Genomic DNA, 15583 nt, shown 5'->3' with positions numbered 1-15583 from the left:
TTTGTTCCGTTGAGATAAACACCGTGACATTTCACAGACTTGGTTTCACGTTTGTATGAAGGTGTACTGTTGCGAAAAACACGTTTGCGAAAGAAGACACTTTCAGGACAACCTAATACAATGGTGTACAAATACTTTTTGTAGCCTCGTAGATATCATTATCCTGTCAAACTGCGAGTATGTAAGTCTTCCCAGTCGGTTTTTTGATTTATTACGATAAAATAAAATATACGCTTGTGATAACAGTATCCCAAAATATTCACTATACATTCATTTTCTGATCCACTTAAATTAAATTGCATTTAGCTTTACGGCTGCTCGGCATCTTTCGTCTTTCTAATGTTTTTGAATTACTTTTATTACCAAATAAACTAAACATAATGTAAAATCCTGTATCCTTCACGCATCTAATCTATTAGGTTGTCAGAAAAGTTTCTTTCGTTTTATAAGATGATAATAGATGAACAACAATTTCTGTTTTATATTATTTTATTGTATTGGGTATGATTCATTTTGTTATATTTCCATATGTTCGTGCATAATTCAATAAACTAATATAAAACAAAAATCAGAAACCATGATTGCGAGTTTTATTTACGTTTGGGCTAATTAGAGTAAAGGTCATGGTCAAGAAATCCAAGCAACATCGGAATCACTGTCTCATTGTATAAATAAGTATATTTTTTCCTTTGGATCGTTTCAAGTAATTGCTGGATTTATAAATAAAAAAGGCCTTGCCAATTTTTGTCTCCTTTTTCAAAAGATACAAAATATACTCTAACGTCTCCGTTTTCTGTTGCATCTTACTAAACCTCACTAAGGAAATATTAGATTGTCCGAAAAGTGTCTTTCTTTCGCAAACGTGTCTTTTTCAACAGTGCACCTTCATACAAACGTGAAACAAAGTCTGTGAAATATAGCGGTGTTTATCTCAACAAAACAAAATGGATCGTATATAATTCGACAAAATGATATAAAACGAAAAACGTTGTGCGTCTATTATTTCCTTATAAAACGAAAGAAACTTTTCGGACAACCTAATGTTTCAATACCAAAAACTCACTGATAGCAAATCTCCTGCATGATTCAAAATCGATTTTTCCCGGCTGGCTAATTACGATTGGCCGAACGAGCGTGGAACGTATTCGTCGAATATTTACGAGTGGCGAGCGGTCGGCAGTAAACATTCGACGAACGAACGAACCAAAGGAGCTTGCTTAATTTCTCTTAACGACCGGCTCCGCTCGACCGTTACAACGGTCAAGCCAGCCGTAATTACGAAGTCACGGAAACGTAAAAGCCACCCTGTGAAGCCGCGTCGCGGTTTAATCACCTCCATATTGAGGCTCGATCTTGTATGCAGAAAAAAACACGTGGCTACCGGTCTTTCGAAGGGAGCGTTCGTCGCCCCGTACGACCACCGTCCATGGCTTCGACTTTTCTAATCGCGTCTGGAAGGGTCCCGTGCTCCATGCTAATGCGTCCTCCAGCTCGACGATCAGCAGACAAACGCGCGTTCACCAACTTGCAGGGCGTAACCGAACGACCATTCCGATCATTAGAATCGCGCGTCCTTACATGCAACCGATAATGAATACATAGTTCCTACTGCGAGCTTGTAACAAGATTGAAAAGACGAGGACGGAAGATTCTGTACGAGATTTTTGTTTGCAGTTCATCGTTTTGGTATATTTATCTCATGCATGAAGGAGGAAGTAGGTTCAGGTGGTGATTGAGAAGTTGAAGGTTTTGTACACTTTACGAAAACGTTATTTTTATTTACATGGAAAATATATAATTTAGAATAATATCAAACAATAGTTGTATGTAATAATTGTATGGTAATATGAAACAAAAGTTGAAAGCTTCGTACACTTTACAAAAACGTTACTCTTATTTACATGGAAAATATATAATTTATAATAATATGAAACAATAGTAAAATAGATCTTAATCATTCTGGTAGAAGTGCACTTACTTTGCAGTGGTATTTCATTTTAATGTATTTTATTTTAATGAAAATGATCTGTTTGTAGCTCGTGCAAAAATTCTCGTGGGCTAACTGTAAATTCCAGAAACGAAGACTTCTAATAGAAATAAACGGCCCAGTTCTCTTAATTTTAATGCTTTTAATGCTAATTATATTATTGAAAAAATACATATAGATCCTTAGCGCTTATCACCTTCATGAATTATTTAAAATCCCGAATTTACATCCGTTCTCGCTAAAAGAGATCGTTTTTTTATTCTTTTGACACTTAACTTATTCTTCAAAAATTCGCCACTTTCTTATTCCTTTGATTTACCATTTAAACTCTTCAATTATTCAACGTTTTATCTTTTGAGTTTGAAGAAGATTTCTAAACGACAACAGTAGGAAACAAAATAAAACGACAGAGGAGAGAGAAAGATAGGTTTATTGTATGAAAAATTTCTTTCTCTCGAAACTGTTTCTGATAAAGTGACCTTCGAAAACGTGATATCCTAATGGTTCAGTGGGTGCGGAAAAAGGAAAAAGGGTTTGGCTCGAGTGGATGCACTGAGAAGATCGTTGGTGGTTAATATTGATCAATGGAGTTAGGCTATCAGTAGATAAGAACCGATAAACTTTGATGAAACGAAAGAACTTTAGCAATATCTCATGTTCATAAAAACAACGATTCTTTGCTAAAGCAATGTCTGTTTGTTAAAGAAAATTCAATCATGAAATGATATAAAAAGCCGTGGTTATAGCAGTAAAACTCGTATCGATGTTACTCTGTTAATCTGATAATCACAGAGAAGATACGATGGATCGTGTTCGGGACAAAAGTGGGATTTATTTACGATATTTACTGGCTGTGTAGCGGTGACATCAATAGCCGGATCTCTGGATCGCCTTTGGACCCAGGTATACAACGAACGCGCCCTCTTTTTTTTCTACCTTCCAGTCGTATAGATCTTTTGAAAGGTCCGCACTTAATAGACCCCAGGGACCCGGCGACTTGTTTGGACGTTTGTGGTATAAACAGAGCGACACCTGGTGATCTATGCAGTCGCCTTGTTGGGATGAAACGAGCCGAAACGCGAAAGTCCAAGAGCTTTCGGCATTCAGGGCGTCCCTGACTCTACGATACACCAGGAGGATGTCACGCGTCGACCAAGGACTCGGAAAAATCGTCCTTTTTGATGCTACCGAAGTCTATTGGTTGCGAGAAACTAATCTGATGTTCTTCTTGTAAGCTGGTATACAATGTCTGATCATGTACGTTATGTAGCTTATTCTATTTATTAGACATGGCGTATCATTCGACGGTCTATATTGACTTGGTAGGTGTGAAAATTGTTTAGGAAGAAAAACTTGTTAACACTTTGACTGCCACGTTGGTCATTGGTGACCGGAGCGCTTGAACTTTCTACAATTGTAAAAATTGAATGAAAATTTACAGTTAGGACATTTCGGATATAACCGATAAATAGAAGGTGCTTTGAAATAAAAAGTGCCCCATTGAACAATTAAACATTTTTATTAGAACATCAATAAAAAAAAAAGAGAACAAATCTTGCATCTAACGGTGCACTGTGTTAAAACACTTTAAACATAAATGTGACTCATCGATACAATTTGGACAATAGGTGGTCACCTTTTTGATCCGATTCTTAGCAATTTTTGATCCTGACTGTTTAACATTTTTTTTATAGCACTCTCTGCAAAATTTTGGTGCCAGGTAAACTTCTTCTGCATTTCGTGTCGCAATCTTTGTCGAACAAGTATATTTGACGTCTCTGGTAAATGGCACTGTGTAAGGTGCATTGCGAGTGCCATTCTAAAATCTGATACCTTGATTTTTGTTTCTGTTGCTTGTTTATAAAGTATCATCGCGTTTGAAGTTGATGTATTCAACAATATACCACTTGAGGTTTTTTCTATGTGGTGTAGAATATGCTATCATTTGATCTGATAAATTTACAGCACATTTTCCTCTGTTGTAATGTACCACTACCATTGGTTTGTGACAAACAATTCTTTTACGGATCTCTACCATTTCAGCCGAATGTTTCGTCGAAATCATACAAATAATCATAATACTGTTTACTAATATCTTTTACACGTTTCAACAATATATTCTGGACGTTTTGCTTGCGAGGAAATAACAAATGCGAATGGTTTGTTGAAATAAACGAAGCCTTGTTATAATATGTCGCTATCAACTGTTACCAAGGCGCCACGATGGTCACTCGTGACCACCAATAAGATAAACGGTCCATTGGGGAAGAATGTTGTCTTACATCGTCAATTTAATATTATTTTTCCATTATATGCTTTGAATAATAAAAATACTCTCGTGACGTCTTCAGCGAAACGTGATTTCGGCGTAGCAGTTGAAGTGTTAATAAACAGGATAGTAGAAACATTAGTTAGTTTAGTTATTACAACACATAGAAGAATTTCACTACTGTTTTTAATCCCTTAATTTAATTTAATTTAATTATTAATCATTTAAGTTAAGAAATCGACAGCCAGATGATTGTATAGTAGGTTGAGTAAAATCTATTTGCTATAGCTGAACAAAATAGCTAATAACAACTACTATTAATATTCTTTTTTTAACATGGAAAATCTATATCAGTTAGTGAAAATTTCTCTCGCTTACTTTTCCATAATTGTTCACCGATACCCAACAAACCTCCAATCAATCTCGTTATCAAAAGCTCGAAAGTCAATTTCGTTCGATCTTCACAGCCTTCGTAGACGTAGGAACGTAGAGACCAGAAAAGAAGTGTTAAGCAACAAAATATCCACGGCGGAAGGTAATTTGGAGCGTACTTCTCTGGATTCGTGGCTAAAGTAAGCTATTAAATTCTTCAAATAAGCCGCCGCGGATGAATACGATCGGCAATTAGCCAATCGTGACCGGCTTTCATGTGGACGAGATTATTCGATTGGCGGCGAAATCGGTAAGAACGGTAGGGTGTATGCAACGAGGGCGCAACAGAAAAGGAGAGGCTCGTACGCCGTTACATTCCAATATTCCTTTTTCGGCGTTTGCCGCGATTTTTCCCCGCCACTGGTCCTTTTTTCCCTCGCTAACCACTGCACAATTGGGAACGCTTTATATAGTTGCGTGTCCTGCATAATATTAAGAACGTAACGCGTTTTATGGCACGGCCACCCAGGATGCGTTTTCTCAGTCCTTCTGTGTTCCCTCTGTCGAACCAGTGTGACGAGCATAACGTTTATCCTGATTGCTCGCAAGAACTCTTCCACCTATTGACGATTCTATACGATTCTCCTGTGTAATCCGTGTCATGCGATGCGTGACAGCCCCATAAATTAACTCTCTGTCTCGTTTAATTGAATTAATACGACTGTTTTCAAGGTTCGTTATGGTCTTATTCGTTTTTAGTAGGAAGGTAGAAAAAGAGTTAGCTCGATGCGCAAGAGTATTCTTCGATGGTCTGTTCGAAGGTTAAAATTCAGGACGATAAATACTTCAAGATTACGTAATTTTTATGTAGGAAAATAAATTTCAACGAGTTCGAAATAGCCTTATAAACTGGCTGCCTAATACGTTATTCTGGGATAGTAATCTTAAGTAGATCTTATGCATTAGGAAATGATAGTGAAATATAACTTAGGTGAAAGAAAAATGACACCTTTCGATTGCCCTATGGGAAATTTGAAAGTAAAAAAATCCATATAACGCAGTTAATATGCAAAAATGTATAAAATGTTCAAAATATTAAAATAGTAAATATTTAATTATATTCAGAAAAATATGAATTTACATAAACATCTACAATCTAATTGTAAGAAACCCTGGTTTCCTTAAAACAACGCCGTTTCAGAAACATAATTTTTCTATTAATTTGTATTAAAATATCTTTCCCAAAGATGCATTGAAATACTCAAAACAGCTTGTACCACGCGAAGTAGACATTGCACGCGCTGCTAGTATTACACTGCTATCTATTCGTTTAACATCGTATTCCTGGTGGCACGACCACCCAAGGTGATCGTTTCCAACTGTCGCGAAAGGTACACACGACGTAGGGACGTGTCTCAAGGTTTTCACGTATCACGAATGGCGTTGACAATCGTCAGACCGATCGATATACGATCGGAGAACGAGTGAGAACGAGAGAGACGGCAGGAACGCGACCGTAGGAGGTCCTCCATTTCGATTCACGACGGTCCTGAGGATCTTGTCCTGGGAAAACCATAAAAGGTGATCAAGTCGTGCTGATCCAGAGACCTTGACCATGCCACGTACCTCGTACGTCGCGCGAAAACCTGAAAAAAATTTGCCGCCACGTTCCGATTGGTCGAACGAGTCTTTTAAATTCGAAGGAATCACGTGGAACGTGCCGAATTACTCTCGAATCCCCATGGAAAATTATGGAAATTATTTTTATTTTTTATATTTATATTTATCTATATACTTATATTTTTATATTTATTTTTATTTTTATTTTCACTATACGAGCCACGCAGAAGCTAATCTGATCAAATCGATAGAGGTGAACCATTAAGTTTCTGAATGTTTCTTGGTTCAGAAAATAGAATCAATCAAGTTGGTGTTCCGAGTGGCTACATATTTCATTATTTTCATCGCAACATTTTAATTAGAATTATTTACCGATATATGATATCCAACGTCAAATTACAGAAAATTTAAGAGTTGCCTCTACTATTTAAAATGGGAATTAAAAAATTCTGTTCGTTGTTTCTTTTCCAGTTGTTGATATTTAAAAATCGATAAAAATATTTTCCAGTAATAAAAAGAAGAAAAAAAAAAGAGATAGAGGTGAAAGGAATTCTAGTTTCTAAGAAAACGTTCTGGTATTCTACAAAATATGTTCAAGAAAAAAGAAACAGAGAAGAACACGGCGGTAGGTGGATTTAAGAGGACGACGACAAAGGTGCAACAATTACTTTATTTTGACTTTGCGGCCGGTTTTGGGAATCTTTGAATCGGCCCGCTCTGTTTTGTCCCATGTCGGTCGTGAAAACGTGGCAAAAGGGGCACCTGCGGCGCATTTACCTGTTTCGTTCCTGTCAACCTCGCTAAAAGATCACGCTGATCTCCCGTATCGCGACAAATGGTCTTACGACGGCCAGTCGCTTTAAGACCATGCCGAATTCTATACTCTCCGATGTGTATGCATACCTAGCTGGAGTTAAAAGACAAGTCATCCAACGCAGCGTCGGAAACCCCTTGGAATTTCAGCTTCCTCCTTTCGAATCACGTAACGTTTGCAAACAATCAGTTCTACTGGAGATTTATGGCATGAGGAACTTTCGAATGCTCGGTGAACTTTTAAAGCGATGCAATTTGGAACGGAAGTGCTTAGAATGTGTGATATTTAGTAATTGATATTTTTAGGTAAAGTATTTCCAATCGAGATTCTTCAAAGAGGTGGAATTTCGTTTGATTCAGTTTCAAAAATGAGCGATGAAATTTGATGAAATATTGAGGAACTGAAAAAATGAAAAATTAAATGAAAGTTGAATCAGGTGGAGGGGCGAATATTTGGAAGATGAAAAATAGGAAAAAGTCAGGAATGTGGAAAATTGAGTATAAGAATGGGTATTCGATTGGATATAAAGGTAAAGGAGGCTTGAATATTTGTAATATTTAGCTCAAAGGATATTTGGAATTTGACTGGTTTCTTTAAGCGGTTTGTCGCGTAGAGATCCCAAAATTTCCGCGTCGAACTCTTCGGCAGTCGATTCAGAACGTTGTTTCAAATGGAAATTAGTGAATATTGAGTTGGTTTTAATGCTTTTCACACAGTCGAAATCCGTAGTTTGGAAAAAAACGTTGCCCGAAACGGATGACGTTGAGAAATCGACTGGCTCCTGTCTGTTTTGCAATTGAATGACCTAATTTCGGAGAAAGGTATGGTTCTGGTTTCATTTGAATGTCTAGCTGTAACAATTGATTTAACGAAGATTTACGACTCTAAATTTCCCGTACCCTTCACCTATATTCAAGTTATTCAATCAAAAATAAAAGTATTTCGTTTCTCGTTGTAGAATAAATTTTTTTTACGCAATAGAATAAATTTAAAATAAATTAGTGAACAAAATTGGTAAAATTTAATACATAATAGGAATTTCGGATAAAATAGTAATATTTAATAGAATAAATTCATCAGTGTCCATTTGGGTAACTGTTTCTAAAAATGGTTAAGATAATCTTAAAAGAGAAACCTGTTGAAAGTTTAAAGAATTCAACGAACATATAGATCAAATGTTAAAATGGTTCGCAAGAATGTCTCGAAGATCATGAAAGAACGTATGGTTGATCCTGCTTTGCACTTGAATGATGTAATTCCGATCCTCAGCGGGGTGCTCTTCTAACGTGTTCGCAATAAAGTCGATCTGTGATGTCTTTCAAGCCTAATCTCCTTTGCAAATGAATGAAAAAATACACTGCGGTCGAGCACTCTGATTTTCCGCGGCGACAATCTTGTTAACTTTTTGTCACGATCATTGTGAACCGGCGGTGCGATCCGAGGACCCTTAAGGCCCTCTTCACAATGCAATTATGCGGGTCTACGAGCCGTTTCGTAAGATTTCAGGGCGACTGATTCTCTCGAGCAGTTTGTATTATGGTAAACGAGCCGTTTAAAAGTCGTTTCTTCGTGTGACTCGATCAACTTTTTTGTGTTTCTCAAACCACACGTGAAAAGGTGTTCTTCCGTGAAACGGACTGTCTGTAACGAATTCAACAAGATTTATAAAGGCCCAACTGGATCGATTTTATCGACAGTGGATTTTAAACGAACGTTTGACTTCTTACGCGCGAATAAATCGCCAAATAGATGACGCTGTCGTCATCTTGGAAATACAATTTATGCACATATAACCACAAATCATGTAAAATTATTACAAGTATCTATCATCACCTTACAAAACAGATGGACAATAATGGCACGATAAAGCAAATTATAGATGATAAAATTACAATTCATCCCATAATTGATGGCAGAATGTATTAAACAGAAGGAGAAAAGACTACATCGTGGATGGTACGTAACCTAATTAACACTTTACGCGATTTCGCTTTCTTATAAGGAGCTACTTTCCTTCTATCTATCACCATAAATTCGTGGATATACGATTAAACGTGTTGGTGTATATAGTGTCGATACGAGTTAATACTTTGTACAGTCAAATGTATTTAAAACTATTTGCAGTACAGAGTTAGTCGTCGTTCGCTCAGTGTTGCTCGATATGCGTACACACGGTAATGAGTACGTTCGCTCGATATTAATCGCTATAAGATTGCTCGATATTAATTCGTTATAAGAATGCTCGATACTCATTGATCGTTTCAACGATCGTGTTCGTTTATTTATACTGGTCGAGGGAGTACCGAAAAGTTTAAATTCAACTTCGGTTGGTCGTACGTAGCGGCGACATTGTTTTGCCTGGAGTTTATTTATCGTTACGTTTTGTACGTCAAGACAGTGTCAATGTCCCGAGGCAAAACAACAACAGTCGCCCTCGATTCGCATCGTCCTCTGACTCATGTGCTGCTACAAATTTAATCGATGTCACGTCGATCGAAAGGGTAATACGATTAGTGCAGTTGTAATTGTTGGTTATCAGGAATCAAAACGAGGATGCTGCGCGCCTACTTTCTCTTCGATTTCCCCTTCGGCCGATAATGAACCACAGAGCAATCGTTATCAGACGATCAAACCAGTAAAAGAATGCTGCAGCCTGAGGAAGTGTAAGTACGCGAAATCGCAAGTTGAGACGGAATTTTGCAACACACAGAGATTGCTCGACAGGATTCGACACTTGAAGAAAAGTATTCAGGAGCTAGAATGCGCTCAGCAACAAATTAGACCAGTAAAATGATTTTAATAACTAAAATTAATATACACTTTGTTTTGTTAGCGAGAATGGTAATTATATCGACATTTGTTTAATAGAGAGTTAAAGAGAGGAAAGATGTTCCTTGTCAAACGGAAGATTCATTACGATCGGATGTAAATGATTTTCGAGAAATTTTAGACAGTTGTATCAAAGAAATGACGAAGCTGAAAAGATTTTTCGATGACGAAAATTTCTGGTGGAAGATATTCAAGAAACGAAATTTCAACTGTTGTGAACAGAAATCACCACATTTGCATGGATACTTAGATGGAACTATGGTTACCTTGAAGATATTGGAAGAAAAGATCGAAGTATAAAATTTTTATATACTATAAAATCTTTAAATAAATACGCATGTACAACTTATCTTGATTTTAGCCGAACGATAGTTTCATTACTTCAACACCGATAAAATCAGGTTCTTCGTCACATTCGGCTAAACCATCCACTCAGAAAAGAAAGTATAGGGAGCAAGACGGAGATGAGGTTGAGGGACGTCCTAGAAAATATGTAGATGCGTCCGTGAATACTGAAGAGTAAAGAAATATGTTTCCGAACTCTTTCATGGTTTTATAAATTAATGTTATAACTTTTTTAATATTATAACATTAAAAAGAGTCATTTTTTATTTTTCTGTTACATGCATTGATCATCATTTTTACTCTTCAAATCTATTTTATCTATGTAAATTTATCTTTTCAGAATTGACGATTCTTATCAAGATCGAAATCCTGTCGTTTATAAAAAACATCAAGACAATCCAGGAAGTTTGAAGAAAGCAAAGAAAGAGGATGCAGAGGTCTACCAAGAGCAACATGATTCAGGGGAACCACAAACGTCAAAAGATAATCACGTGGTTGATACTACAAGTAAATTTTCAGAAAAATATGAATTTATAGTCGAATAAAATATTTATCTTCGAATGTTTGGTTTAGTGAGATTATCTAGAAATTGGTACACTAAGAATGCCATGGGTGTTGGAAATACGGAGAGACCATCGGTTACATTTAACAGCGAGAATATGGCGAAAAGATCAATTATTGCTGCTGATATCAGCACATCGATGGATATACTACCGGTATTATTATATACAGTACTGTACATGTAAATAGAAAAACCGTTACTCATAAATTCAGCTAATCGCAGTATGCAAAATTTTATTTCTGTTCCTTTTTTTTTCTATAATATAGAATTTATAAAAATATTTAGGCGTTATAAATATATAGGGTATCTCAGTCAAGTCAATCATCTCGAATATCTTCTGAAGTATGCGTTGTATGAAAAAATTGATTACAAAAGTTTCATGGTTTGGAGGGGCATATTATGCGGTGCGTGTATTTTTTTAAAGGTGAAGGCGTTTCAGAGATTTCAAAATCAACTTTATTATTTTAAATGGAATGCTATATTTCTTACGTCAAAATATTGGAGAGTGCTGAATTCTGAATAAAAAAGTATCGACTTTTATTAATTCTGAACCTAATAGTTGACGATTAATTTTGCTTTGCTTCTGGAAAGTTTATATCAGAATATCATGCAAGATCTTCGTAAAACAACGGTGTTTACGTAACAATGCTTATTAGTACTACAGATTTTGCCCCTTCGCACTCATTTAACTCCATTAACTGCTGTGTAGTATTGTAGATGTTGGAAATGATATCCATTGACATTAATACAATGATGAAATCTATTAACCAACCGGAAAATTGCACTCTGAAGAATATCTGCACCAGTCGTAATGCATGCTTCATGAATTCGTTCTTTCATATTCTCTGATATTGTCGTTGGTTCATGGTATGTTATATTTTTTAACGTCCCCTACAAAAAGTAGTCTAGCGGGGTTAGATCTGGTGAACGTGGCGGCCACAGAAATTCTCCATCGCAACTAATCCAACAATTGAGAAATTTGTCTGTCCAGCATTTGCCTTGTTACATGTGCGTGATGCGCAGAGCAGGATATAAGCACCGCTGCTTTGCGGAAATCTTGGATGATATCCAATCTGCAACTTGATATTAGGTACACAAAGTAATCTTGCCAGAAACAAAGCAAAATTAATCGTCAGCTATTAGCTTCAGGATTAATAAAGGTCAATACTTCTTTTATTCAGAATTCCACATTCTCCCATATTTTGACATAAAAAATATAACATTCCATTTAAAATAACAAAGTTGACCTTGAAATTTCTTAAATGCCTCCACCTATAAAAAAGATACGTGCACCGCATAATATACCGCTGCATACCATGAAACTTTTGTATAAATATTTTTTCATACAACGCATACTTTAGGAGTTATTCTACGTGATCAAGTTCAGTTAGCTTATACATCCTACAGAATAGTTTTCAAATTTTCATTCCGAATAATTACAAATTATATCGATTAAATCGAATTTGATGTAAGAACTTCTCCTATTTATATGTTTGCTGCTGTAGATTAATTGCTAAAAATTGTTTATAAATTCGAAGAACAATTTATTTCAGAATACTCAATATAGGACTATAAGACCTTCGATTAAAAGCTTAAAGAACGTAATGGAAAGAGATTTTTCAGTCAGAAATTCCTTTCCGAAAGAGCAGAAAGGAAAGATTAAGAAACAACAAGGAAACCATTAACGTCAAAGATGTATACGAAAGTCGACGTTCGCATGTTTAAATGGCGCCACCCTCCTAAATCAGACGAACGCTCGTTTTACTTTGATGGACAAATTTTAGTCTGTCGTTTTTTCGATTTCTCCTTTATCGCAACATGCTGCTGTTTTTAACTACCCGTATCATTGGATAATTTGTGCCACAAGCTCTTCGAAAGCCTCCGAAGCTTACGAAAAATATGGAGGAAAATGCGAACGAGGTTAATGAAGGACGAGGTTAGAGTATCGATATTTCTTACGAAATTTGACAGACTCAACTAATGGGGCGGTATTAATTATTGATAAATATAAATATTACCGAAAGCTCTTTCCGCTTATTTTTTTGAGTATTGAATTAATGTCTAACTGTAATGTTTAAAGGATCATGACAGAGTCATCATAATAGCAAGGTGCTCAGCTCCTTCACACGATGAAGACTTGAAAGTAGGCACCAAAACCATGCTGATCTTACGTGAATGGGCGATACTGCGAATTCCGTATTCGACTTCGATTAGTTCCTGTGAAAGCACATATTCCGCTGAAGCTGATAACCCCTAAAAAAATTAAAATATTCAACGATATTGAAAAAATCAAAGATCATAACAACTCACCAGATTGAAAAATTCTATAGACATATCAATATTGAAATTCGTGAGAAATCTTGAAATCGAAACGCGCGAAAACTTCATGGAGTGCCCAAGATCAATCTTGAAATGAAAGAAACAAGATTAACACTGTGGTAAAGGGAGAAAATGGAAAGATATGCATAAAGAATCTGTGGTCGACATCGGAACAGGGAATAAAAAAGGCATATTGAAGATGAAGAACAACGAGCACGAACCGGCCACATTGAATGAAATAAATAACTATCAGTCGATGCCTTCCGGTGCTCCCAAGAACATAGAACAATTGCCGAACGCAGAACCAGCAGGCTGTTATACGGATCGACGTCGTAAGAATGTGAGAGATTTTAGGACGAAATTTAAGCCGCCATTTTTCCGACGAGGGTGCTCGAAACATTGTACGGGATATAGAAAGGATTTGGACACCTCTAGGTAATTGGCGCTATTTCTATTTCTGTTTTGTTTTTAATATTAGAACTGTCCGAGTAGATAAAATAATTAGCTATAAGAGTAATTTTTCATAGAAATTTTCTAGATTTACAATGACGAATGACTTTTTTGTAAATTATATGAATAAAAGTTTGTTTTTCTTCTTAAATAATATAATTTTTCTTATATATTTTAATTCGATTTCGTTACTATTAAGTTTCATATAATATTTTGGTCCTTGGTAGCTTTCGTAAAAGCTCGATAAAAATGACAGTGTATTCCTGAGGATTTAAATGAATTTTTGTAAAATATATAAAGAAAAACTTGCTTTTCTTCTTCTACTAATATACGTTTTCGTATCCTCTGATTTTCCCGATTTCTTTAATACAGTTTAATTATATTTTAGATTTAGGCTTCAATAGTCCTAATGGTAGTTCTAGTACTAATTGTTAGGAATTTATAAAAGTTGTAAGCTGAACTAAGCGTTGCTTCAGTTTCGAATTGACAGTGTGCAAATCGGTAAAAAAGAATGATTTGGCGCACAGGATAAAAAGAAGCAAGAGGAAGTTCCAGCAATTTTCAAATCAAGTAAAAGTGAGAATAAAACAATTTTAATGATACCCGTATGTTAGAATCGATTTGATGTGATGTACAGACTGTTATACTTGTAGAAAAGAACTACGGATTCTGTAAAGAAAATAAGAAAAGTGTACAGGGACTTCGCTGCAGGGAGAGTAATGGGGTTCAACTGCGATTTAAACAAGTGCCCGAGCACCATAATACAGTGCAGCACGACTTCCTGCACGGAACCTACTATGCTCTTCAACAAGTTTCACAAACTGAGGGATCCTGAGAAAATGACAAGGGGCCAGGAAGAGGAATATGACAGCATATATAGTCCGACAATTCGCGCTGGAGCGACGGATCACGAATTCAAGGTGCTGAAGGATCAATCTGTGGGAACGAGCGTTGACAAAGAAACGAGCACTTAAAGGCCGCACCGATGTTTTAATTTCGTCCTGTCGTAATACGTCTTTATTTCTCCTTACTCTACATATTCTACGAATAAAGAAAGAACAATAAATATAAGAGTGAAAAAATCCACAAAAACTGCAAAATGAAGGAAACTATATAACAATCTACACTAAAAGTATGTGTTCTTCTTTTAACTCTGTCTTTAGCTCTTAATTAATCTCTCAGATCACTTGGTGTTTATATATTAAATCTGTAACCTTTTGTAACATCTCAGACTTGAGTTACCGTAGCTAAAACAGGATATGGAGATGTTTAATATTTTTGGCTGCTCTTCTAGCCTGTGAAGTCTTATCGAAATAGGTGGCAGACCATTTACGACCATTTCTTATCAATTCTTTCATTAATTTTTAAAATAAAAAAGTATAATCAATAGCAATTCATTGCCTCGTCTCCAAGAAGAAATATTTTATACAGGATTAATTAGCAATCTAAATTAAAAGCAGAACATAAAGAACTACTTTGAAACTGACTCTAAAACATTCGATATCAAACACCAAATCTATAAAAGACGTAACAAGAGTACGGCAAGTCTGTATTAATGAAGTGGCACTCAGTCTATAGCATCGTTTCCGGCCTTCCTCACCTCTTAACTCTTCTGCCATTCGTCGTCCATTAGGTATTTAGTCTGGCATAATAAGCGATCGTCCCAGGGGATCGGGTAATCAGCGGGGAATCAATTTGTCGACGGAAAACCGGCGAGATTGACGAGCGAGATAATCATGGATCAGGAGTCGAGGAATATCTGAGCAAGTTGCGGCGAACATTTCGGACGTCTGCTCGATGATTCGATAATAATGAATTTATAATTCGCCCTCTTGATTATCTGGTCTCTCGGATCGTAGCTGTGATAGCTGAGCAAATTCCACTCTTGACTCATCACTGGATTTTTATGGAAATTTATATTCTTGAGAATATATTTAAAAAAGTAGAACCTGGACAGAAGATTGTTTTATCTACCAAGTACTACAGCAAGTGCTATACTTTCGATATATTATGCAT

The 15583-nt window shown here is 36.1% G+C and overlaps 1 protein-coding gene and 1 long non-coding RNA gene across 9 annotated transcripts in view; both read left to right on the top strand.

Annotated features, from left to right (window-relative positions):
• The window catches only part of LOC126919458 (uncharacterized), a 251512-nt gene that overhangs the window by 7469 nt on the left and 228460 nt on the right, over positions 1–15583 (top strand). The gene's annotated exons all lie outside the window — the stretch shown is intronic.
• On the top strand, positions 8803–14143 carry LOC126919420 (uncharacterized). Of its 8 annotated transcripts, XM_050728710.1 has the most exons (9): positions 8803–9018; positions 9602–9725; positions 9787–9847; positions 9931–10185; positions 10253–10410; positions 10577–10743; positions 10810–10952; positions 12352–13552; positions 13956–14143. In XM_050728710.1, the coding sequence occupies exons 2-8, from the start codon at positions 9706–9708 to the stop codon at positions 12481–12483; spliced, it is 936 nt and encodes a 311-aa protein (XP_050584667.1). In that variant the 5' UTR covers positions 8803–9018; positions 9602–9705; the 3' UTR covers positions 12484–13552; positions 13956–14143. The 8 variants fall into 8 exon arrangements, with proteins under 8 accessions (XP_050584667.1, XP_050584666.1, XP_050584662.1 ...); XM_050728709.1 differs by having other exon boundaries at positions 9602–9847; XM_050728705.1 differs by lacking the exon at positions 8803–9018 and having other exon boundaries at positions 9055–9847; positions 12352–12734; positions 12879–13552.

This window comes from Bombus affinis, chromosome 8, assembly GCF_024516045.1.
Source record: "Bombus affinis isolate iyBomAffi1 chromosome 8, iyBomAffi1.2, whole genome shotgun sequence".
NCBI lineage: Eukaryota > Metazoa > Arthropoda > Insecta > Hymenoptera > Apidae > Bombus > Bombus affinis.
Note: the sequence above shows the minus strand (reverse complement) of the source record. Positions and strands in the feature narration are given on the sequence as shown.